General features: G+C 38.0%; 2 protein-coding genes across 2 annotated transcripts; both read left to right on the forward strand.

The window, feature by feature from the left end:
• Positions 1–546: 546 nt before the first annotated feature.
• LOC139944159 (uncharacterized) lies at positions 547–6,063 on the forward strand. Its single transcript, XM_071941125.1, has 2 exons — positions 547–1,227; positions 2,581–6,063. Exon 2 carries the CDS (start codon positions 2,687–2,689, stop codon positions 4,079–4,081), a length of 1,395 nt encoding a protein of 464 aa, XP_071797226.1. The 5' UTR covers positions 547–1,227; positions 2,581–2,686; the 3' UTR covers positions 4,082–6,063.
• A 13,686-nt stretch (positions 6,064–19,749) lies between these two features.
• Positions 19,750–25,548, forward strand: LOC139943698 (uncharacterized). The gene is made up of 4 exons (XM_071940440.1): positions 19,750–20,421; positions 22,608–22,757; positions 23,472–23,673; positions 24,396–25,548. Exons 1-4 carry the CDS (start codon positions 20,167–20,169, stop codon positions 24,500–24,502), a joined length of 714 nt encoding a protein of 237 aa, XP_071796541.1. The 5' UTR covers positions 19,750–20,166; the 3' UTR covers positions 24,503–25,548.
• The last annotated feature ends 459 nt before the right edge of the window (positions 25,549–26,007 follow it).

The following is a 26,007-nucleotide window of genomic DNA, read 5'->3' on the forward strand; positions in this document are numbered from 1 at the left end:
ATTTCTTTTCTTTTATAACCCCCTTTATTCAATACTCCACCTAATGCTACAACTTTTTCAAACCTTATTATCTCTCTGCCAAACTAATTTCTCGCTGGATAACACAGCAAAGTAATTTCTTAAAACCAATTTCAATGAGGCAACCATGTTCTCTGGAGCGTTTCCTGTAACCAAGGTGATAAAGAGCCTTCTTGAGTTTTCAATTCTTGGGATCCTTGCTCTCTGGTACACCTTTCACAAGTCGGCGCCTGTGGTCTCTCTTGGCGATTGCCTTGCTTACGTATCGTAATCAAGGGGACGATATTGCCCGCTCTTTTGTCCAATGGTGATGAAAATGCCCGATTTAAATTCCTATTGTGACTTTGTGCACTCAAGGGGGCCGGTCTATCGATACCGCAGGACCATCGCGGACCCACAAGCAGCCACAAGCCAAGAATCCAAACAATCGATTTTCTGTTTTTCTTTTCTTTAGAAAATTGGCAGAACAACTATAGCTATTGAAGGCTACATAGAAGAGTTTACGGCGCGCTACGCTAGCAACAACAACCTGTATCTACCAGGTTTGGACTGCTCGTTTCAACACCTTCATTAACAGCAAACAAGTGAAAACGATCTGATCTGCTGACGAGTTTCTGAAGTTTCTTTTACATTTAGGACCAAACCAGCTTACCATGGAGGAATTAAACAGCGTGTCTAGTGAGTTTTAAGGTTCGTATCAAACAGAAGTGCGGTCCAGTTTTGTTGATAATTGCAAAGTTGTTGAAGGACAAACTTAACCAGGCAGAATGCCTTTAAACTGCTTGGTGTTATGTTGCACTACTAGTGCTTTCTAATTATTAATGAACTTCCGAGGCTCAACGATGGCATCTACTCGATAAGTACTAGAGCTCCACATCAGCCACTTATGGTTGTGAACATTCAGCGCTATCCAGGTGTTGTTGAGAGTAAATCACCAGGGAAACGCCGTCATATGTTCCTGTTTTGGTCATTTCCCATCGACTAGAGAATCCATTAGACTCCTCATCAAGTAATGACACGAGGAGCTATACCAGATGACAAAGAAGATGAAATGTAATGAGAAAGAAGGAGAGAATAATGATGTCTTAGGACTTTGGTTTGATCCGAACGGTCATCATTCATCATCTACCCCTCAGCCATCGAGGACCTGACCGGGTGAATATGTCTGCTGTGACGCTTCAAATTCACCCTCCCTGCATCGAGAAACAGGTGCGTTCAATTGATTTTCATTTCCACTTTTTTCCTAATACATTTGTAGTATGATATGTTGAGGGGCCTACATGGAGAGTCGAACGCTTTATATAGGAGACGACTTTCATTTAATTCGTGTAAAACGTCGCCAAACAAATTGTTTACAAAAGAAGGGTGATATAAATCAATAATTTGTTCCGAGACAGAACAGCTACATGTTTATACTATAAAACCATCTCGTAGTTTTGCATTACATTGGCATTATAGGCTTTAACTTCTTTACGAAGATTCGAATTGTCGATGGGAACGTCTTGAATGATATAAACTGGCAAGTAGTAGGACCCATGCAAGATTCACGAGGAGAGGGACATGGCATGAACCATGGAAAGGACAGCTGGCATGACGTTAACAAAGCAAACAACAACAACAACAACATCAACAACGACAACAATATTGCAAGGAAATTGCAACGTCATTTCACTACATTAACCTCCTTTGTACTTGTAAAAAAAAAGCGAATCGACAAACCATTAATTATCCATTTATCTACATGGATCGTTCATAGTGAAAAAATGGGCACAGGATTCTAACATTCATATTATAAAAATTGCAGGCTGGCATACGCATGAAACCTATGTTGATGCTTTTAAATGTTGATTTGGGGGGTTTAGTACTATTTCGGACAATCAAAAAAAGACATACCAAATATCAAAGATCGATGTATGATGTTGTCATCTTTCTCAATTTCAATTGATTTAAGCGGAACTTTGCTTTGCCCGCGAAGTTTTGGGTTTGGTACCAATTTTTTTTTACCAAGTTGGAATTGTCACACTCTAAAATATGAGTCAAAACAACACTGATGAGTCATATGCGACATGATTTTGATGTAAGGGAAATCTAAAATATGTGTCATACGACTAATTAGTGTCAGTTGTTTTGACTAATATATTTTTGAAGTGCACGATCATTCAGGAGAGCCTTAATGATGTTTGGGGTTTTGTTTAAACTCTTCCGTCGGCTCAAGATGAAACGAAGTCCTTTGAAATATGAACCCGTTATGAAGGGACAGGGTCGAGGTTGTTAAGCTCGTTGAATATTAAGTGTCCAATCTTTATTGCGCGTGATTGAATATCAACTGCAAACTCTTAATGAATTCTTTCTAGCCATTGATTAAGCTTTTCATTGGTCAATAATATACCAAGCGAAAACTTCTTAGAAATGCAACAGAGAAAGTCCTTTCTCGGATAGACAGGGAGTGTATTGTTTGGAATATTTCCATGTCAGCTGTGACGGTTCAGTCTAATGACTTTCTCTTGAGTCAAATATTTTGATCAGTCAAATATAATATTATTTTCTCTTGTGAATTTGCAGCTGTGACAAACACCGTGATTTCGTCGACATTAAGACACCGAGAAGCAACCTCTTTAAGACACCGAGAAAGAACCTCTTCAAGGCACCGAGAAGCAACCTCTTCAAGATGCCAGTGAAGCTCCTTGCAACCAACCCTTTCACTGAGCCAGCCCGCCTGGAATATGAACCGTCACCCTCACCAGCAACGCGCACCTATCGCTGGAAAAGACCCCTCGGAGTTCTACCCCAGCATCTAAGACCGAGTGCCAACCAAACCCGAGGGGGACTCGTGTTGGCTGGACGGTCAAACAATCAGGCCAGGTTATCGGATGCCAGGCAGTTGTACAGCATGACACAGGTCGCTACTGAGCATCTCAAATCAGCTTCGCAGCAAGGCTTTCGGGAGGAGACTAAGAGTTGTGATTTTGACTCTTACAGACTTGGAACACCATCTTATGGTGTCAATAATAACAATAACACAAATCAAAAGACCAGTAGTAGCAAAACACAGTTGCCAAATATTAAACCAGATGAAGGTTCAAGACATGGCTTTGAGTACAGAGTCGGTAGACAAACATACAGTAGGACCGAAGTGTTGTTGAAACTTCAGCGGAGACGGAAACACGTTGGACGGCAAGGTGGAGCAGACAGTACCGGTGAAGCTGATGGGAGACTTAGTAAAGATTTACCCGGTATCAATATGAGAGAATCACCTACCAACTCACGTGAAGCCAGCTCCATCACTAGACTGACGAACAAATCATCAGATTCTGGGTGTTACAGTAGGGAATCTACAGGTGCAAAGAGTCGAAGTCCGCCCTCTAAAGGTAGAAAAGTAGACTGTTCCTTGATATCCAAAGTAGGTCAAACTATTGACTCTAGTGTGAGTGAGGTTTCCCTCTACAGCTCAACTGATATACAACATGAATCCAATCGAAATAAAGCTCGTATAGGATTCGTTGAGGTGGCTACCCCACTCAATCGAGACAAGGAGGCTACCCCACTCAATCGAGACAAGGTGGCTACCCCACTCAATCGAGACAAGGATGATGTAGAGATTCTAGAAGATCGATCAGCCAGTACATCCAGCCCTGTAGTGTCGAACGATGTCGACAGTGTTTGTGAAGAGCTGCAGAAGATTGTCCTCCAACGTTCGACACCTCAGGACCTCATCTGCGATACCCCATGTGCTACACACTACCGTGAGGAGAACAACCTCTCACAAGCCTCACACATCTCAGATAAAGATCGGTTGGTGAGGGCTATGCAAGCTCTTCAACCTCCCGTACCTCACGTCGTGTGGCCAGAGAACAAATACTACACCCCTCATACTGTGTTTGTTTACGGCAGTCCGTCCCGGTTGGCACCGATGGTCATACCGTCTCATAGCGTCGATTGCCCGCAGTGCAAGCTGTACCAAGCATCCTCATACGGGGACATTTGTCCACCTAACAGTCCAACTCCCTGGATGCAAAAAGAATACGGGTTTTATCCAGTGGAGAGACACTTTTTATCTAAATGAACTATTTTAGAAGAGACTTTACGGGAAATGAAGCAATACAACAACAACCTGATAAGTCATTGTGCTTTCAATTCAGTATAAATATTATTCCTTCATTTTTTGGTATTTATTCTACTATTAAACCATTTTAATGTTCATGTTTTGCCATCGGATACGAAAAACCTGCTCAAAGCCATTTGACCCTTTCGGTAAACACAATTGTCCAAGGCCCACACTTCGTGTATCACAACTTCTATATCAAATAACAAACCTGTGAAAATATAGGCTCAATCGGTCATCGGAGTCTGGAAAAAATAACGGGAAAACCCACCCGTGTATCCGCGCGTTTCGCCGTGTCATGACATAGTGTTTAAAATAAATCCGTAATTCTCGCTAACGAGAATTGATATTGTTTTACTGTTTTCTCAAAAGGTAAAGCATTTCATGGAATAATATTTCAAGGGAAGCCTTTCACCACTACCTTGTGTAAACCCTGTAAGTTATTTGTAAATCTGTGAACTTTTTTTTTCTTTCTGTACCGAAAGGGTCCAAATGGCTTTAACGGGCTAAACTTATACATTGTAGTTTAAAAACGTGTGTTAATAACGCACGTTTTGAAACTACAAATAACGGTTATTAAAGTGTTTATGGTCGGAGTTAATGAAGACAGTAGAGTAGAAATATATAAATCAGAACTGTTGGTCAAATTTACTATTACATACAATTCTTGCCCTGACAATTATTTTGTTGAAGCCCGGTTCATTACTTCTTGCAAATGCGTGAACCGGCGGGCTTTAATAGTCGGCCAATGTTATAGAGATCGGCCAACATTCAATGGAATTCAAAATGAATAGATGTTCATACAGAGACTCCGTAGAGTTAGTTTAGATTTTCACCGTTGTTTGCATTTTGTTGTACGGAAGGAAGGAATGGCCTACGTCTTTTACGCCCACTGCCATCAGGATTTGTATTATAACTTTAGCCCCGCCCCCGCTCCTCGTTATTTAGAATATCATGTAACCGCATCCAATGATAGATCACTTAACCAAAATGCATATCTAAAATGTTATAAGGGTTTTCAATTCTAAAAGTTTTAACCAACATGTTGTTATTCCGCCTAAAGCGAGATGTACAATTTTAATTTTGGTACCTTATACAATGCAAAAATCCCGGACAAAAAGTCAACCAATATCCACTGATCCGTGGAGAGTATGAACATCCATTTTGAACAAACTTTATTTGGGTTTTTTCTGCTGTTGCAAGCTGCTCACCAAAAAGGGTATCGAAACTTAAAACACAAGTTTATGGCCGTCTTTTCGGCAGTTCAAAACAGCACGCCACAAGCGGGTGATGTACCAATGTACATGTTCATGTATTTGTTTGCGGTACTCACTGGAGTGGTTATGTCCTTTTGATAACTTGTCTTACTTTTTATTCTACTGCCGCGGAGTAATTTTTCAGAATTCGGGAGACTTCTCAGTTCTAGAACTGTCCTGCTTATTGGCTGATTGGTGAAGGTTTTAGAGACTGCCATTTTGTGTTTTCATCTATTATTTTGGAACTACTCTAGATGAACAGTGTTGTGTAAGTTCTTACCATCATGATGCATCATGTCAATGGTTTTCTTTTGACACACGGCGGTGAATGGGCACATTGTACCCCGACACACCCCCCCCCCCTCTCTGCCATTCCGTCCATGACGTCAGAGGTCATAGAGTTCAACTTCTGACTGCATCATCTCCTCAATACCGAGTCTGCATTTTCCATTTTGATACACATCAACATGAACATAACCTGACAAAAATAAACTGTCACTTCGAGATGTGACCAACCATTTTAATGAAATTTGTAGAAACTTGTTTTTGGATGAATTTAATTGGAAAACTATGGAGGATGAGAATGATTGTACTCTTTCCAACAAACAAACAAATTAATAAGCAACCACACCAAAACAATGATGTGTCTTTAAAAATTGTTAACGTTAAAATTATTATTCTCCTTTTTGCTTATAAAACTTAAATCATATATCAAAGTAATTATCTTTGTACATTTTAACAGCCAATAAAACAAAATAGACAAATATACTGAAGAGCTGATGACTTGATATCTTTCCATCTCTGTTTTGTTTTGTACAAGGAATTACAAGCAGCCAACAGGTTTTTGCTCTAAGGGTCATGCCTATACATACAGTCTCAGTATCGGTTAACTATTTAATCACTTGCTTGTTTTGATTTATATAAATAAAGCTGATCGAATGAATGAAAAACTGGAGATGAAAGTTTCTTAAAGACAAAGTACACCTATTTTTTTTTTTAATCGTTCGATCATTAAAATCCTATTATAAAGCATTTAACTTCAAAGGATGGTCGCGTTTTTGAAAACTCGCCGAAAATCCGGAGTGAATATGTCTGCGCAGGAGAATAACGCCTATACAGTATAGGAATACACAACCTGAGAAACGTTGCCGCAGAAACGCTTCTCAGATTCAAATTTTAGGGCATAACATTCAAAATGTTTTTAAATATCCACTACACTACACTATACTATACTATACTATACTACAAAGGCATTTATAAAGCGCTCTGTGCTTTACACAGAAAGAAAAATAGCAAAATCAAGATAAACATTCAACATGATAAAGAGTCATATAAATAGGTTTTGAGAGCTTTTCTGAAGGCTGCTAATGAAGATGAATGGCGTATATTGTAGGGTAGTCGGTTCCACATAGTAGGCCCCCACAAAGAAACCCCGCTCAACAGATGAAGTGCGAGTATGGGGGATGATCAAAACTCATCTTTGGCAGATCGCAGTCCTTTTCTAATTGGAACATACGGATAAACGAGTTCTTTAAGGTATAGCGGAGCATCTGTGTCGGTGATACATTTAAAAACAATTGTGAGAAGTTTGATACAATTAAAAGCGTCTGGTATAGGCTTCTAACCAACAGTTTTAATTGCCAATAATTTTAAGAGAGACTACCGAACGTATACCTTCCCTTTAAAGGCAGTGGACACTATCGGTTATTGTCAAAGACCAGTCTTCCCACTTGCTGTATCTCAACATATGCATAAAATAACAAACCTGTGAAAATTTGAGCGTTTAGATGGTTGATTTCGAGACCTCAAGTTCTAAATCTAAGGTCTCGAAATCAAATTCGTGTAAAATTACTTCTTGCTCGAAAACTATGGCGCTTCAGAGGGAGCCGTTTCTCACAATGTTTTATACCATCAACCTCTCCCCATTACTCTTCACCAAGAAAGGTTTTATGCCAATAATTATTTTGAGTAATTACCAATAGTGTCCAAGTTTGCGCATCAACGAAACTTCCCAAAGATTGAGATTTCTAAAGCAGTTACAATACTTACGAAACATCTTGTGTAAAATCGATTTCAACGAAATCATAAAAGGCTACTTGAAAATTGAGATCGTTAATAAAAATTGTTTCTCTGAAATCTCCCGGAAAACCGTCATACTCAAGTTTCGTTAAAAGCATTTTGTTAAAGCTCTTATGACAACAATCTTATTTCTCGAACATGGATGGAAGTCAAGAACTGTTGACGCAGTTCCGGCAATTAATATGATTGTCCATCAGTCACTCCTGCTGACTGGATATAATAGAGATCAATTAAATCAAGAGATCTTGTAAAGGTCTTTAAGATTATGGAAAGACAGCAATGGATAGTAGTGTACCTCACACCGTGGAGGTGGTACGCCCTGATACTGGGGTAGATATTCACGCGTGTATCTATTCATTAGTCACTGATTGACGTGTGCATTGAATGTGCCTTCAGTGAGTGACATACAAACTACAATATAATTAAAGTGACAGGCATTAATGACGTCACCTGAAACAATAGCCTTCCTTTCGTGTGATAAATGAAAGGTGGGGAAGTCTTTAACGAACAAAAGTACCTATTTGGTGGAGGGAGGGTTTCTTTGAATACCAGCGGAAATAAACTAATAAGGGCGATTGTCCCAATTGTAGAACACGCTTTATTGGACATAAGACGATAGGCCCATCAAACCAGCATGGGTTCTCTTTATATAGATCCTTCTCAGATAACTTGTTTTGATTGTAAAACCAAACGTGTACCTTGCCTTTAAGTAACCTAGTTGCTTTTTTTGTGTAAATAAAGAAAGTTCATCGAAAGAATTGAAAAACTGGAGAAGTTTATCTTTGAATTATGGAAGTGTTTAATTGTTGTACTCCTGTTGATGTAGGCCCTATAATGTACCATAAAATTAACTTTCAAAAAGTGGATGCGTTTTTGAAAACTCGCCGAAAATCCAGTGCAAATATTGTCAACGCAGCCGAGAAAAGCGTGGCCGCTTCTCAGATTTTAATTGTTGGGCATAAATTCAATATTTTTTTGTACATAACCAACCACATAACTTCAAAGTGAGTGTTTCTCCATGCTGTATGCAATCGAAAGCTGATAGGGTCCTAAACCAATAGCTTTATTGCCAATAATTTTAAGAGTGATTTACCAAAAGTATACCTCCCTTTAAGAAAAAGAAATTGCGCATCATTATCAAGAAACTTCCTAAAGATTTAGCTTTTAGTCTAAAGCAGTTACAATACTTTTATCTTGTGCAAATTTAATTTAAACAAAATCATACAAGGCTACTTAAAAATTGAGATCAATAATACAAATGGTTTCTCTTAATTCTCCCGGAAAACCGTCATACTCAAGTTTCGTTAAAAAACATTTTGTTTAAGCTCTTATGACAACAATCTTATTTCTCGAACATGGAAGTCAAGAACTGTTGACGCAGTTCCGGCAATTAATATGATTGTCCAGCAGTCACTCCTGCTGACTGGATATAATAGAGATCAATTATATCAAGAGATCTTGTAAAGGTCTTTAAGATTATGGAAAGACAGCAATGGGTGGTAGTATACCTCACACCGTGGAGTTAGTACGCCCTGATACTGGGGTAGATATTCACGCGTGTATTTATTCATTAGTCACTGATTGACGTGTGTATTGAATGTGCCTTCAGTGAGTGACATACAAACTACAATATAATTAAAGTGACAGGCATTAATGACGTCACCTGAAACAATAGCCTTCCTTCCGTGTGATAAATGAAAGGTGGGGAAGTCTTTAACGAATAAAAGTACATTTGATGGAGGGAGGGTTTCTTTGAATACCAGCGGAAATAAACTAATAAAGACGATTGTCCTAATTGTAGAACACGCTTTATTGGACATAAGACGAAAGGCCCATCAAACCAGCATGGGTTCTCTATTAAGTTTTGATTCTTAGAAAGTAACACGCATGCGATTATCAAAGCACTGATGGTCAATAGAGTTCATCATCAGATTCAGATAAGGAGTGAAAGTTGAGGAGGGGCATTTTATTTGAAGACGAACCCAAGACGGACGCACCACTCTGGAAGCTCTCTTCTCATTCCACTAGCTCTTTGGTTTTGAGATGTTAGTGATGAAAGAAGGCTCGCGCATGTTGAACCGTAAACTCTAATGATATCAACTGACTTTCTTCGCTGAGTTTTCTCACAAGGTAATTTCGCTTCGGCCTGTAGTTTTACTGAACATTGTGAGCAACCACACCATCATCATGGCGCCTTCAAATGCACCACACATCTACCTATCTCCTCCAACAGAATTTTCTTCCGAGACAGTCCGAAAATATATGAGCCTGAACAGAAGTACCTCTCGGACATCATGTATTACCGATACAAAAAGCTGCCCCGAGATCAGCAGCGGGTCACGGTGCCCTTCACCGCCGTCTATTGACAGCGATCGACCCGTAAAGACACGGAGGAAGTCTGCCTGGACTCGCTCTTATACGGACCTCAGCGGAGATATGATAAGGGTACCCTATGGACAAAGTAGCAAGATGCAAAGGGTGTTGATGACCGGGAATGTCACTGCCCAGAAACGTCTTGATATGGAGCTCAAGAAGCTATCCGTGGCAAAGCTTAAGAGGGAGGAGGAACTGACTTTGAAGAAATTAGATTTCATCGAGTCGGCATTCAAGAAGAGTGTTGCCATCGCAAAGGGACTTCAGAGGGACTATGACGCGATAGAACGTGTGGTATCTCGACACCGTGAAGTGGATCATCTACCACGAATATCAACAGCAAGATGTAGTTTGGTATCACGTTACTCACCTCACAGCTCGGTTGCATCTGCCGTTCAGACCACCACCAAGAAGCTTCAAGAACCCGGTGCAGATCATGAAGAGTCACAATCAGTGGTAAAGTTCCCAGTCATAACCACCGAGACACCCGGCATGGCAAACCAGTCTCATGAACGGGGCTTCTTTCTAAGCCAGAACAGGCGACTCTTGAAACAAGGCGAGACTATGCATGACCTGATTGAACATAACATGGTAAGCACTATCAAGCATGTTGGAACCCATCTTAATGTAAATGAACCTAACACCCCAAGGCAGCCTAAAGTCTTAGATGAGAATCCCATTGAGGCAAAGAGCTCTTCTTGTGACGATGAGAGATTCATCCGTCTCCAGGGTTCCTTAATCCCGATGTGGGAGACAACAAGCTGGAACGAACGTCTCCAAAGCGAGAAAGATGAAAGAGTGCTCCTTGGGATTGTGACGCCATCAAAGCCTACTAAAGACAATAAGATACGACTTGCTAGTAGCAAACGGGACACATTTGGAGTTCATAGGGACTCATTTTATTAATTGATATATATAAAATTGAACTTCTTCGAGGTACATGTAAATGTTATTGAATATTACAAAACGAATATGAATCAATGTTGATAAAAACTGATTGCTTATCGTATTGATCACCGGACAGTGTTCATGGAATTATAAAGATCCTGGTTTTCATTTCCTTTATTGAAACCTACGATACTTAAACCTGTTAAATACAAATTATGTGAATTTATAGAAACTGTATCAATTTACTTACTTAATCTTAAATATTTAGAATCAAAAACATATTTGATCTGACCATTTACGAAACTTAAAAGCAGCCTTTTGTATTCAGCAGCTTTGCATCTTTAGTTAAAAATCGTCATTCAATTTCAAATTGGAGGCATTAGAATTTAAGTAGCACAGGCATATAATATTCAAATCAACTTAAGCAATGCGAAATCTGCCTTTACCATTTACCATGCGTAGGACTCAACTACATTTCAGTGAATGGCTGTTACGAAATTAAATAAAGTTCTGGGTGTTTTTACCTAAATGAAAGCCCAATAATTGCTCACACATTGCGTAAAATTAATTCGATCTACTGTTTTAAGATCTCCGAACATGACAGAAAAATCTAGAATATTTAAATTATTATTTCTTTCAAGTTTCCATAGCTGGATTTTACAAAATAATAGCTAATGATTATATACGGCGAATTATTGCTAAGCAAATACACTGTCACTATGGTAACTCTGACAACTCATCTTAAGAAGAATCTTTAAAATGCTTAGTAAAATCGAGCCTTGGCCCCTTCACAAAGAGTTAATTTATCTTAACTGCGAACTCTTAATTAAATTGTAGCCTACTAAGTGTGATGTCGCAATACAAATCACTTTGGCAGTGATCACAACTCATCTTAAAGATGAAGTTTTTGAGAAATCGAACCTTAGCATCGTGGGCTCCATGTTAAACACTAGAAAGTTAACGCAAAGTTCAGACACATTTTCTATCTTAAGATGTTTTATTGACCCCTTGCAATGACGGCCCCTTGCAATGAAGACACATGACGTCATTGCATGATATCTATCAATAGTTCTTTCTAGATTGTTTGTCAATTCGTAGCCTTTCATCGAGGCGTTAGTGGCTTTATAGCAGAGCTGTGTAAGCGTGAAGTGTCAGGAAGGCACGCACGCTTAGTGGCAAAGCTGCGTGGCATTTTCCAACTTGATTTTGAAATGTTGTTTTGAATTGTTCATGAATAATCAAATATAAAATCTGTATTTGTAATGCAAATCAGTAAAGTGAATGACGCAAGTCATTGTTACGCAAGAAAACATCATACCAGAAATAAATCAACCAATTATTTCAAAATTATTTAAAATGAACACGGGGCAATTCAATGATCAAAGCAGGTGCTTCAAATTCCTGGAATATCAACCAGAGATGTTGTAAATTATTGTAAATAATAAAGACTTATCTATTGATGTAAATAAACGAAACGTATATGTAAGTGTACGTTATTATTTTGATGATTAAAGAGCATTTTCCTTCTGATTTATTGAAATAAAATCATCTAACCCTTCTTGAAAAGTAAGTTTTCCGAAATGTCTACAACTGAGTCAAATTCCCTCTGGGAACCAACTTAGACGTTTTTTAAGATTAAAGTTTGAGGCACAAGAAATGGGCAGGCATTCAGCTAAATAACTAATAGTGAATCCTTTGAACACTAGGGGTTGTGGTTATATACAAACAAATAGATAAAAGGAGCATTTTAGAAAAGGAAAAACAGACAAACCTGTCAGATTATGGGAGATCAGTCTTACCAACAATCTTTAAAACCGTCACCATGGTGACCATTACTGTGCCGTAAAATGCGGGCCATTACATGAGAGGGTTATTATGGGATATATCATTGAACCGACCGTTATAAACCAGAGGAACGATGAGGGCAGGAGATTCCCCCCCCCCCCCCCCCCATATGGCAAACCATTTCTTCTGATATAGCGCCCTCTTTTTAATCATCCTCCTTCAGCCTGTGTTTATTTCCCATACGGGGGACAGAATCTCTGGGGACAGATTACAGATTTCCCTAGGACATCGACATTGGCATACAATGTCAAATTACAACCTGGACATAAATTTCACCTCGCATTGGTGCAGAGGTATAAACATCACACAACCATAATTATGATTCACTCTATTCAACTTGAATGAACAGCATGAATACAAACGGAAAGTGGTAGACAGTGCAACAGGCGACTTATAAGGAGTTAAAGAACGAAAAAGAAAAATCCGTCGGTGGCTCCCTTGAAGGGCTTTAAAATACAAACCCACAACTTTTTCCGAAAATCAAAGACTTTGCCTTCTTTTATGAGCTGAAAAAATGTCCAATGTTGTTCCCCTGGGGTTGTTGACCTTTCCCCAACCTAACAAATTGTGAAAAGAAAATGAAATTAAGTTGTCAGATAATATTATGTTTGTTTTCAAGAAGAGTTTGGGGGTAATTTTATTTGAATATTTTTTAATGTTTTAGCAATTTACAGTGGTGGCTACTGGAGCTTTGTGGTGCACCCTCCAACAAAATGAGTGCGCCCTCTCGTGGTGTGTGAACTATTGTTCTTTGCTTTCATACACACAATACACTCATAGTGTGATGCGTCAAAAAAGGGGAACCCAATTAGTTTCTTTTTAATAAACCAACTAACATTGTCCACTGTTTATCGTCAGTGTTGTCATGTAAACCGAAGTATCCATCGCAAAGACTTCAATTTCAACAACAGATTTGGTCTGACATCTGTTAGTTTCAAAATATTGACATAAACAAAAAATGAGAAAATAGAATTACTGTTGCAGACTGCTAACCAACCAAAGGGACCTATAGTATAAATGCAAACAAAATAGTTAATGGCCTTATGTTTCGACCCTGGCAGAGATTTCTCGAAGCCTAAAAATAAACAGGATTTTTGTAAAGAAATAACCGACTAACAAAAACCGGAACCTGAACATTTGAAAGAATAATTTTGTATTTTCATTTTGATGCAATTTCACTCAAAGCATTCACAACTTCACAACCAGATTTCAAATAAATACTTTTACTTTATCATGTGTATTTTACAATCATATTTTTCAAACTACAATCTGTAGTAAGGTTGATAAACAAAATAATAGAAACCGGGCTCCTCCTAGCCAACAGATCAAATCGCCATTGGGGATAAGAATAAACTATAATATTGCTTTTGTAAACCATACGTAATAATCTTGAGGAGTGTTGCCTCTAAAAAGAGCCATTTGGTCTCTCCATTTCGTACAGTATTCTCTGCTCTTCTTCAGGAGAAAGCTCGTCTTCCCTCAAAAGAGAATTATAACATGGTTGTACCCGCAAGTTTACTATTGTTTAAAGTTTATTTTCATCCTTCACATGCAGAACCTCAAACATCACTTATTGTGGATAAGTTCATTTTCGACAAATGGAGATGAGATTCCGTTAGTTATAATTGGCAAAAGACTTTAACATTACGCTAAAATGTGTGCAACAGCAAAATCTAATTGCGTTAAAAAAAAATCGACGTGACGCCTGAGGTAAATGATTGAGGTAAATACTTATCCCGCTTCTTAAAGAAGTCGATTACGTAAACATTGCAATGTGTCTTCATTGAAGAACTTGAACATGAACTGACAAGAAACTAGAATTCTACTGATTTGCTGACTATAGTTCTTATTAATATCCAGGAAAATGCCGAGTGAAGTAAGATTTCTATTTCCACATCTTTCAAATCTTGAAATAATATGACATAACCACATAATCAACATGCATTACTGTTCTGAAACTTTGCAGCATGTAAAACCCAAATTCAAGATTACGTTTCTTACAATCTTTGGTATTGAGAAGAATCAGTGGTGAGGTTAGTCTTGACATTACAAACAGTCTTCATGCGACAAGTCTGAAATAGACATGAGGGTTGAGGACACTATATACTTCACAGAAGATATATCAGATTAACAACTTTATATGGTAAAGGTTTTCTCTGCAAATTCCAGTAAAAATACATTCAATTTCGTAAACGCGCATTCAAACTCACACATTTTCCCCATCCACTCAAATTCAGGTTTTTACTCCAATAATGCAATAAATTTATTGTTTGTTTTTTTGTGCAGACATGATTTCATTTTTCTCATTCAGATTCGCTTCAGTCATTCTTCATTTATATGAATTCCTATAGGAATTCAAAACTTCAGTTTGATCATTCCCAGTTTGAATTTATACAAACTATTTTCACTTGATAATGATGAAATTGAATGGACGACCAGCTCTTGCTGTTGGCATTTTTACGAAATTGAATTAGGCTTGCGGCCTAGTGAAATTGAATGATCTTATGTTGACAACTGCTAAATTGGTGAAATTGAATCACTCCTGTTGACTGCTGCAAATTGATTCCACGGCGCATTAATTTTCAAACGAAATATAAAATGAGCCGGGTGATAAACTGAATGAAATTTGGCAATAATTACATCATAGCTTGCCTTTTACTTTCTAGTGACTGGCCAGCAGGACCAGTCAGTTTGTCATATCATTTGTCTGGCAGTTTTGTTTTACTTGTCCATCATTTCATATTTAATAGAGGTACTTTTCAACGCTGAACCAGCCAGCCGAACCACCTGGAGTGAATTTTGACTCGACTTGCATTCGGCCAGCAGACCATTACAGATCCTTCTTTTAAAACATAATGACAGCAATTCACAACAACTGTTGCAGTGTGCATGTGTAATCAAAACTGTTGTGTACGGATATCAATCAATTTGTGAACTGACGCTCACATTATTTTGTTAACTCATTATAAACGCGGATTTATCTACATGTATTTACAGCACTTGGCTATGTTAGGGTTAATATGTATAGTTTGTTAATTTGATTAATTTACTACACGAATGTGTACTTCCTCTGGTGTAGTTTCTTAGGGTTACACGTCATACCGTCAAGCCAACCTGAGACACCCGATGAGGATTTCAACCTATTGGCACTACGAGCAATCAGTTGCTCAACAGCCATCATGTCACTCTTAGATCTCGTCAAATTAAACAGTTCATTAGTAGTCCTGATTGTATCCGATGCACCTGGTTTATTGACAGAGGTTTTTTGCCCATTTAAGCGGTTTCTGTTCTCGTTTTGCTGAACTAAATTCGCGTTTTGGTCCAGGATAACGTGGGGAAACTTGCGGTAGTAAAAGTTCCCGTTGCTGGGTTGCAGAGTCGCCTTCTTCGTGGAGATGATGAGGCGAGAGCTGCCAAGGAGCTGGCCGTTTTCATCACCTGGAGACCAATCCCCTGATCCTGTCTTGGACTTCTTGCCGATATAAGACGATGCTTCTAGAGTGGTTTTAGAGCGGGGTGTCAGTAGACTGGTAAGGGGCACGGGTAGATCAGAGGATGTCTTCTCTCGTTGCATAACATGAGGATGTTTGATGTTTGGAATCTTCGGCAACATGATGGCTTTTTGAAATCGGTTGCGTTGATCACCGGGAATATCCCTGTTGAGCTCACGAATCCCTGGTAGTTTGTCGCCATTTCCCTCAGGCATAGATCCCTTTGACACCAATGTCAGTCCAGATTGTTCCCGAGTAAGGAAGAGTCCGAGAGATCGAGCTCTTCGATTGAGCTCAAACTCACTCGGTAGGTTGTTATAAGACACGCCAATGGGCTGGTACGTCATCTTTGAGGCGGTGTAATCGCTCGTCTTCAAGGTCTTCTGGTTCGCGAAGCCGCTGTTTACATCAACTGAAGAGTTGGAAGTTACAACTTCATTCCCAGTTATTATTACACAGTATTCTCCTTGAAGGCAGGTTGAAGACGGAAGTGACATTTCTTCATTATGATGCCTTGTAATAAGAAGGACACCATCCTGAGGAAACGACCATACAGTTACCCGATAGATGCACTCAGTAGTGCAAATACTCGTTGGTACAGTTCTTTTCCATTGAAGTCGGTCACCCTGTACAACAATGAGACTCCCCAAGGCTACATCAGAGCGTCTGTTGTGTATTGCAGTAGCTATGGCGAAACGTACCAAATAATTTCACCCTCACAAAGGGCTAAAACGCGTTCTAATATGACTCTGGAATTGCACAAAATTTCGACTTGTAGCCAACAGTCCAATGTGATTCCCAAAGACTAAAACATGTCCGTGTTTCAAAGCTGAGGTAGCCGCGTTTCGATCGTTGTGTACGGCGCCGTTGAAGAAGCCTCTGCAGGTGGTACGAGGCGAAGTTTCCATGTGAACCACGGATCAATAACCACGCTGAGTTAACTCTTGAGGCCGACCGTGCTCAACCCAATGTTTCCCCCACATTCAATACAAGTCACCCAGTGCTTGTCATCCCCAATCCCTTGTTGAGTAAACCATAGATAAACCTCAGATCATTGTTAACGGTGTTGTGTCAGTTCTCAGTTCACAAAGAGGGGATTTTTGTCATGAATTAAATAACAAAGTGGCGCAGGAATTGATTTTTTTTAAAGATACTCTGCTGGCTGTTTGCTCACACCTTCGAGAGTATACCGTTTGGTTTGATCTGTGAAAACACAACCTATAATTAGATTAAAGTTAAGGGATTGGTAAATATTGACGACGTTGACGGACAAACTTCTCACTGGAATAAGTTGGTTTGTCGTTTTCAATTATGTCAGTGTGTAATAATTTAAAAGCAGGACAGTTCTTTTCAGAACTGAAAAGTCTCCCGAACCTCCTATTATCTACTCCGCGGCAGTAGAATTCCTCCACGAATAAAGCAAGACAGTTCTCTAAGAACAACTCTACCTGGCAAGTAGATACACACATGGTGTTACCGCAAACCAAATATACATTGATACCTCACCATGCAATGCATCAAGAGACATTTCTCGAAGAACTCTACCTGGCAAGTAGATACACACATGGTGTTACCGCAAACCAAATATACATTGATACCTCACCATGCAATGCCTCAAATCCTATATGTCAGTGTCCTTCTACAAAAGTTGTTGAAGTTGTTTATGCGGGGTTTTCATAATTCAATTTTAAAATTCGTAATTGTCTAGATTCTTCTTCTTTTTCTGAGTGGAGATTATCTGTTTATTTTTGGTTCCATAAAATTCACTTTATATTGTTTCATCGTATCACCTTTTGAAGGTAGCAATGCAACTCAGAAAGAAAAAAAATTACTAAATCTGAAGATTGACTAAATCCGAAGATTTACTCTAAAGATTTAGTAAATCTTCAGATTTACTAAATCTTCAGATTTACTTCAGAATTTTTTTTAAATAAAACATGGGCCTTGCGTTTATAGTTGACTCCCGCAAGGCCCCTGTTTTATTAATTTGTGTTTTTCTGAAGTTAAATTTATATGAAATGCAGAGCTAATTGTTTGGGCTGTAACATCCTGATCAAAGTATTTTGTTCACTTTGATTTACGAGGACCAATAAAAAAGACTGAAGGTCCCGCTTTTTATGTCGACACCTTGACCCCATCCGTGGGCCACGGGCTTTTTGTGTGAATTATCCCCTGCAGCCGAGTTGCGATCACCCACGACGATTCATAGTTCTATGGAGATTTGGGGATATTGTTAAGTGTTTTGATGGATCAAATGCCATGGTTTTCATATTATGTCAACGTCCATTAAGCTTCATGGTAGTGACAATTTCAAACACGACGGGAAAACACATTAAAACACAAGTTACAATTTATTATATTGCTGAAAAACTGTTTATCACCGATTATTAGCCTATTATACTACTCAAAATTACTTTGCCAATGAGATGTGATATAGGCCCTAATTTTTGAAAACTGTCAGAAAAAAAACATGGGAAGGTTTCAGGGCTCGTATGGCAAGTGTTTTACATTTATTTTACGTTTGTTTAATTTCTCGGGAATAAAAAGTACAAAAATTCACATTAATTAGGTTAAAAACATTTCTAACATAGCAAAGAGCAATTTAAATACAGTGTTACCATATACCAGTCACCATAACCAGGATAACGGGTTGGGCCGGATCCGGGATTCTCAAAGGGGGAGGGGCGGTCCTTTACTACGTTCAAGATGAACATTTTCAGTATTTACCAAGAAGTGATGTAGGCCTACATTTATCTAATTTGTTTTGATTAATAAGGTTTTACACTTATAAAAAACGAAAAAAGGTTAAGGTGGCTCCATCGTTGTCTAATTAGTCCTGTGAGAAACAGACTCATATCCAAAACTATTCCCAAAATGCAAAGTGCGGGTCGCGACTTGACATGGGATCACGGCCCGCTTAAGGACACCTTTGACGGTTATTGTCAAAGTGAAAAATATGACTAAAATTATTGCTCATCGAAATTGCAATAGAATAATGAAAGAAAAATCACCATTGTTGCACAATATTGTGTGTAATAATCAGATTTGCCCTAAAAGAAGGCTTCAGGCATGAAGTCTTTTATTTGAGTGGAAAATTACCTCTTTCTCAAAACGGCTCCCTCTGAAGTAACGTAGCAGACAGAGGGAGCCGTTCCTCATAATTATTGTATAGCAGTTTCTCATGAAAAAAAAATGTGTGTGGCCGTTTCTCATAATATTGTATAGGCCCCTACTATCAACAGTTTACGTAATAACACAAATTTGTCTGATGCCGGCCTGCCTTTCCAAGCGCGCTGCGCACATTCCTAAAAATAATACAGTTTTGTATCTGTATCTGTATGCTACTGTGCAAACTCCATCTGTGGATATCCAGCAGGTGGGCGCCAGGGATTAGGGATCCGTATTGAACATTTGTTGTAAATTTGTAGTTGTAAAATGGACCATAACAATTGTTTTGAAAAACAAGTTGCGGTCAACCCCCGACGGAAATTTCAACTGATGCACCTCCTGTAGAGGCTACTGGTAGGCCTACTTACAATGCACGTCACGGTTTATGGGTCGGAGAAAGTGCCCTCCCCACTTTATTTTTAAGTGCGCCCCCTTGCGTCCTCACTGGGTAACCCTCGGCCGTTGTCATAGTAATTTACTATCAATCCGCGTGTACTTTTATGAAGACTTGCAGCCAATTTCATGAGCGATTCATCAGTATCTGAACAATTTATATTTACTACGAAATGTTATGTGTTTCACTGACGAATTTGAAGAGCATGACGTGCTAATTTCATGATTTGAGGTGGTTTACTTTTTGCGGTTTGTGGACGCGGATGGTTACTTATTGTTTAGGGTGTTGTTGGTCACCGGTAATGGTGGTTGGAGTTGATGGTAAACATTAGGGGCCACATCGTAAGTACGTCTGTCTTTATTTACTGTGAAGATTTATCAGTAGACTTAGTCAAATACAGCTCATCTACTGGGTTTACGCACCACTTAGGAAGACATCAGAAGAGTGGTCGACGATGGAAAAACATCAAAAAAAATAAGACCCAAAATCATACATTAAAATATCGTGTCACGAACTGAAAAGCTTTAAAGTGAAACTCCTCTAGTAAGTAGAATGACGAAGGAAACACAAAATCAAAATGGCCCAGCAGCCGACCCAGAATCAAGCCGCAGTAAACAGAAGCAGGGGCATTCTGCAGGGACAATCCTGACGAATAGATCCAAGAACATTACCATCATTACACCATTTGATAAGAGAAGAGGTGAACCAGCTAGTTCATTACGGAAAGGGACAAGATGGATGCATAGGACAACACTTTCACTGGATGAGAGAAGGTGGAACAGAGATTTCAGTACATCTGCAAAAGCTGTGAGTAGCCTGAATTAGTGGTTTGTTCTTTGAGCTTTATGAAAACGTAGTAAAAGTTGTGATAAAAGTGTACTGTCTTTAGTCCGACCAGAGGGTGGTACTTATTATGGATGCTTATATTTGCAGTCTTCTCCAAAATGTTCAAACATTCAATCCATTTCTATAATCTGATATAATAAAGACTATTATAGCATTTATTTCTCCATGATTACAGATAGCCTGTAAATCAAATAGCTTATTAAAGTATTACTATTATGATCGTGAATAATAACATGTGTAATGACAATGACACGTTTTAAATTGAAAAGTTTAGCCTGACCTGATCACAATCACATAATTTGGAAAGTTACAAACAAATTATAATTTGTCTAAATTAAAGAACATTGTTAACCTTTTATTTTAAAATAAAAATTAATAGGGCCTATATAGGGTTTGATGTATTTTATGAGAGTTTGTGTATCTTATCTAATTCTAAGACTTACTTGAACAAAAAGTCTGACTAAAATTTAAAAGTAATTGCAGATTTTACTGAAGTCAGATCCCTATATTTTATTACTGAGGTTGTAGCTTCCAATGTGTCATAAATAACAACTTCATAATTTAGGAGTAACAATGAAAATGTTTTGGAAGATGAATGTTTTAAGATGTGAATTTATATTCATAAATACTTAAGACGGTTTATCCATTCTGATTTGATTGGTCAAGAGGGCATCACGAGGGGTTGTTTAAACGGATGATATAATACCAGTAAAAAGTGTTTAAACATGCGCGTGACACGCAAGCTTGCACTTGTTCTTATAAGACAGTTTCTTCATTCCTATTGGTTGAGAGCTAAGCTTGGGCGATATCACGATATTATCGAATATCGCGATACCAATTTAGAAACGATTTCGATATCGGATCGATTTGGTTTTAATCAAAATATCGATACATCGCGATATATCGCGATATAGCGTGATATTAACTAAATATCGCAATATCGCGATGTATTTCCTAGCTGAGACATCTTGCACCCCATAAATTTGGAGTGAAACCAAAAGAATAGGTCATAAGAACATCCCTCTTGTGCTATGACTGTCTCTTCTACAACTTTCACTGGGAGTTTGAAGACTGATGATGTCAAATTTAATTAATCGCGATTATATCGAATATCGCGAAATATTGTTGGCGATATATCGTGAATAAAATAAATCGATATCGCCCAAGCTTATCGAGAGCAATGGTTGAGTGGAACAGTTGTGCCACATCACCGGATACGCGCAACACGCACAGCATTCCCTTATAAGGAGTTGTTTACCCGAGGGCGGCGGAGGGCTTTATCATTTCATAACTGGAGGGGTGTTGTGTTGAAAGAAATCAATTGAACAATTATAAATTTTGCATTTATTTTACTTTTTGACCAAAAAGTGTTGATGTTTTTGACCGAAAAGGTATAAGGTTTATAACTAGTGGTTTTAACCCATCGAGGCCTGGTTCTTGATAATTTACCTTGACCTTGTCTCAGTAAAATTATCAGGAATCAGGCCTCGTTGAGATTAAACCACTAGTTGAAAACCTCTTCACCACACATTGATTCCTTAAACAAAACCAGCGAGAAATGTTTAACCAAAACCAGCAAGGCTTAAAACTTTTAGCTAAAAATCCAATTGGTTTTTGTTCACTAAAAACCAAACTTTATAAAAAAGAAAGAAAATTAAAACAGTTATGGTTGCCATGCTACACACAAGTGGCTCACTTAAATTTTGCCAATGGTTACAAAAAATGTAAATACAGCTCAGAGTCCAAGTAGGTTTTTAATTCAAACACTACGTATTGTAACTATGACAATTAGGTCAAGTATTATTTGATTCAATAGTCTCTAATGTTTTTCAGTCCATCGATCAGGACTTGAAAGCACTTATGTGACGAGTCTCATTTACAATTCTCAGTCACTCAGTAACATGGTGGGTTTTTAATCATTTATATCTGGGGTACAAAGTCAACCGTCCGTCTAAATTTTCAAACATGAGACCATTGCCGTTTATATTATTGTGGACTGGAGTAAACATGGAAATGATTTCAGCAACTCGAAAGGTGTTTTTTTCATACTTTTCTATGGATTTCTTAATAGATTTGACATAGTAGGTCCCGGTTATCATATTTGACAAACTTACTAATATTGAAAGCTATTTGTATTGACTCTTCAGGCATTTGGTGGTAGGATGTCATTAGATGCTGCAGAGATACCAGAAAAATGCCCAACACTTCACAAGTCTCATTTTGATATCGGATTAGACAGGCAGCAACACCACTCAACACGCTATGGCAGCGAGTTTGTACCAAGACATACACAACATGTAAGTAATCTGATCAGTAGTAAAACACAGTCAGGTTATGTCAGACTTGACTGCACTAAACAAAAATTAAAACCTCCCCTATGCAGACATGATAAGTCTGAGTTTACTAAAGCCTATACAGCATTGGTACTAGTAGGTCAGCCTTTGTTAAATAAACGGTTCCTACTTCTTGCTGCAAGGACCTAGTATCATTCCTGCATTGTTTGTTACTCGGTGACAACAAAGCAAATGTCTCCATGCATTTTTTCATGGCCAGTGAAAAAAATAATGTACATTCCCTTTTGCAGTTTTATAAAAACAAAGTATACTAAATTGGTCTGGAATTTCATTTTTGCCATTTCAATTTTCCAAATGGAATGGAATATCTTAAAAGTGTACTTTTGAAAAGGCACCAAGGCTGATGGAGCAACAGAAGCTGTTGTCTCTGTTTTATTATAGGCCTGTACACAGACTATGACAGAATTTAATCTTATAGTCCCTGTAAATGAACATGTTTGCAAGTTTCCATTAAGGGTTTGCCGGAATTGCCGCTTAACCTTGCATCTTTATCTGACATACTTCATTTTACTTTGAGTCTAAACATTGGTCCCTCTTTGCCGTTTCCTAATATTAGCAAGAAATAAGTAATAATAACTATCAATAGTCTTCAATATTAAAATAGATTAGACCACTCCAAACCTTCCCCATAATGAAACATTCTATTCTTGCCTACAGCCCAACAGGTTACACTATCCGTCCCTTGTTAATTGGTCTCATAACGTAACTGGGGATGAAATGCAGAGAGTACTTACCAGAAACAACAATCAGTCCGACTATTGGACGTCTTATGGAAGAGTTCACTCTAAGCTTGGACTTGAAAGAGGAGAAGGGGTCCCTCGGCCTGAGCAACCAAAAGACAAATATAACTTTATTACAGGTCGGTTTGTTTGTCAGTTTTTATATTCAGGGAGAAGAAATTTCAGACTTTTATCTTTATTCAGAATGTTTAAGTCCGCCTGCTATTTTTCTCCAAATTAAATACACCCAGCTCCTTGATCCACTTCTTTGGTACAGAGGATAATGTTCCCAAAAGCTGCTTGGAATCTATAAATCCAGGGGTGATCCGAAGGTTGAAATTCTTGTCATTTTAATGTACCTTCTGAATTCTGGATCCCAGTCTCAGTTTGTTGTTGTCAGCAGTGACACTATAGTGTATGTTCGATATTAAGTGCTTGAGTTTGAATTGTTTGAATCAAGGCCATTTAATATTTTCAAAGTCTGGGATAATAACTTTTTTATCTTAATTTAACTTTTACCTAATCTTATTTTGGTATGTGGGGTCTTCTTTGATGTACTTCAAAAACTCTTCAATTCTTCTGAGTTGTACTAATTTTTAACTCTTTATTTCTTGAAATAGTAATGAATTAAAAACATTTTTGCCTTTCGGTGTAATGTCATTTAACTAGAAGAAAACATCTCAAGCAGAACTTGATTAGGTCTTTTTTCCTTTGAAAACAATTTGCTTCTAAAAACAGCCTCAGATTGAAAACTTTGACAATTCTGTTTAAACTCTCTGCATAAACACATAGGAAGACCCTTCGTTTGTGAAATATTTCTCATCTTTTAAACTGTGTCTTATTATTTTGTTTTATCTTCCAGGAAAATACACAAGTCCAGTTGAGGCCAAAGATCAACATCTTGTGTCAGGAAACAGAGTACTTCAAGATGCAAGACGAGATGCAAATGATTACTTTGTGTTAGGATGAGATCTCACCAGTGCAATTAAGACACCTACCTAAGAAGTACCACCCCAAAATGAGTTTCTATGATTGTAATCCTGTGGTCCTTCAGTCAGGGACCAGAGGGTTACGATCATTGCAAACAAAGAGTTGTTTTCGACAACAAACTGCATGCGGTTAATTTATAACAAAACTTTAACATTTTGAAGTGTTCTACCAAGATTTTTGTTGAACAAGCACTTACTAAAATATGTGCGTCTTCATTAAGAATGGAGGTCTTCATTTATAATGGAACATAAAAGGCTCTGTCTCCAGAGTGGATTTAGATTCAATTTCTGCTTAGACTTGACTCAAGTCTGACTTGTTCAATCATGATGGTTGACTAGGTCGTCAGCCCACCACCAGACCACAAAGACAAAAGTCTGACTTGGGCAAAGTTTAACCTCAGCTATAGGGTTGCTGCAACATTGGGAGCTGTAGCCAATGGCCGTACAGTATCAACAAGAAACTATAAAATTCACTGTATAAGTTTAGACATTTTATAAGCCAAACATGGGTTTATAGCACCTAGACTATTTGCTGTCTGTCTGTGTCACAAAATGCCAGATATTGATTGAGTAAATACAAATCTACAGCAATATACTGTAGGGTTATATGGTAGTCTAGCTTACAGTGGTTTATTATAATTATGCCAATGAGTTATTATGACTTTATTGGTCATAAATGAATTTCTGTCGGTGAGGATGGCACGTCTGATGTTTATTGGTTGCTAGGAACTACAAAAGTGATTTTATGTCATTAAATTAAAATGGCATTATTGTACTTTAAAAACTCTGAGCGAAAAATCGGATCTTACACTAGAAGACATCCCACCCTTACTTTAAAGACCCTGGACACTTGGTTATTGTCAAAGACCAGTCTTCTGTGTATCTCAACATATATAAAAAAAAATTGTGGGGTAAGCTTGAAATATCTCTATTTTATTCCAACTTGAAACTATTTTTATGTTGTCTTCCCAAGAAATGTTGTTTCTTATTGTTATAAGAACATGATGTGTAAATATTATAATAAAACATTTTAATGAATTTAAATGAAAACTGTTACTTTTTTGCTTTTAATCAATAGTTGTGTAGACTTCCTTCACGTTTTATTTAATTGGATTTTATATTTTAATTTGAACATATTAATTTAAAGTGGGTTTTTTTCTTCACTAATAATAATATCCTTGTGTGTGGGTTATATCAAATGTCTGTTCCTTCGTCTGTTTTTGTTAAGTAATTAAAGAACGATTTGCGGGGGGGGGGGTCAAATACTTTAGTAATCCCTAAGTTGTTTTTTGTCACAAGAGAGGCTGTGAACAAAACAAACTTTCTAAAAAAGATACTCCGCTTGGCAAATACTAAATAGTAATACACATTACCACCGGATAGAAAAATGCACTTGACTTGAACATTTTCCTGTTAAAAAAGCTCACCATATACTGAAGTGAAAGGAACACGATCGCAATGGAACACAAACGTTGACGGTTATCA

The sequence above is a fragment of the Asterias amurensis genome, chromosome 11, assembly GCF_032118995.1.
Source record: "Asterias amurensis chromosome 11, ASM3211899v1".
NCBI classification, from domain to species: Eukaryota; Metazoa; Echinodermata; class Asteroidea; order Forcipulatida; family Asteriidae; genus Asterias; species Asterias amurensis.

Excerpts from the sequence above, each read along its gene's own strand:
- LOC139944159 (XM_071941125.1), top strand. The coding sequence starts at position 2,687 with ATGCCAGTGAAGCTCCTTGCAACCAACCCTTTCACTGAGCCAGCCCGC.
- LOC139943698 (XM_071940440.1), top strand. The coding sequence starts at position 20,167 with ATGACGAAGGAAACACAAAATCAAAATGGCCCAGCAGCCGACCCAGAA. Across the intron at positions 20,422-22,607 it reads TCAGTACATCTGCAAAAGCT|GCATTTGGTGGTAGGATGTC; the intron begins GTGAGTAGCCTG and ends TTGACTCTTCAG. Across the intron at positions 23,674-24,395 it reads CAAATATAACTTTATTACAG|GAAAATACACAAGTCCAGTT; the intron begins GTCGGTTTGTTT and ends TTTATCTTCCAG.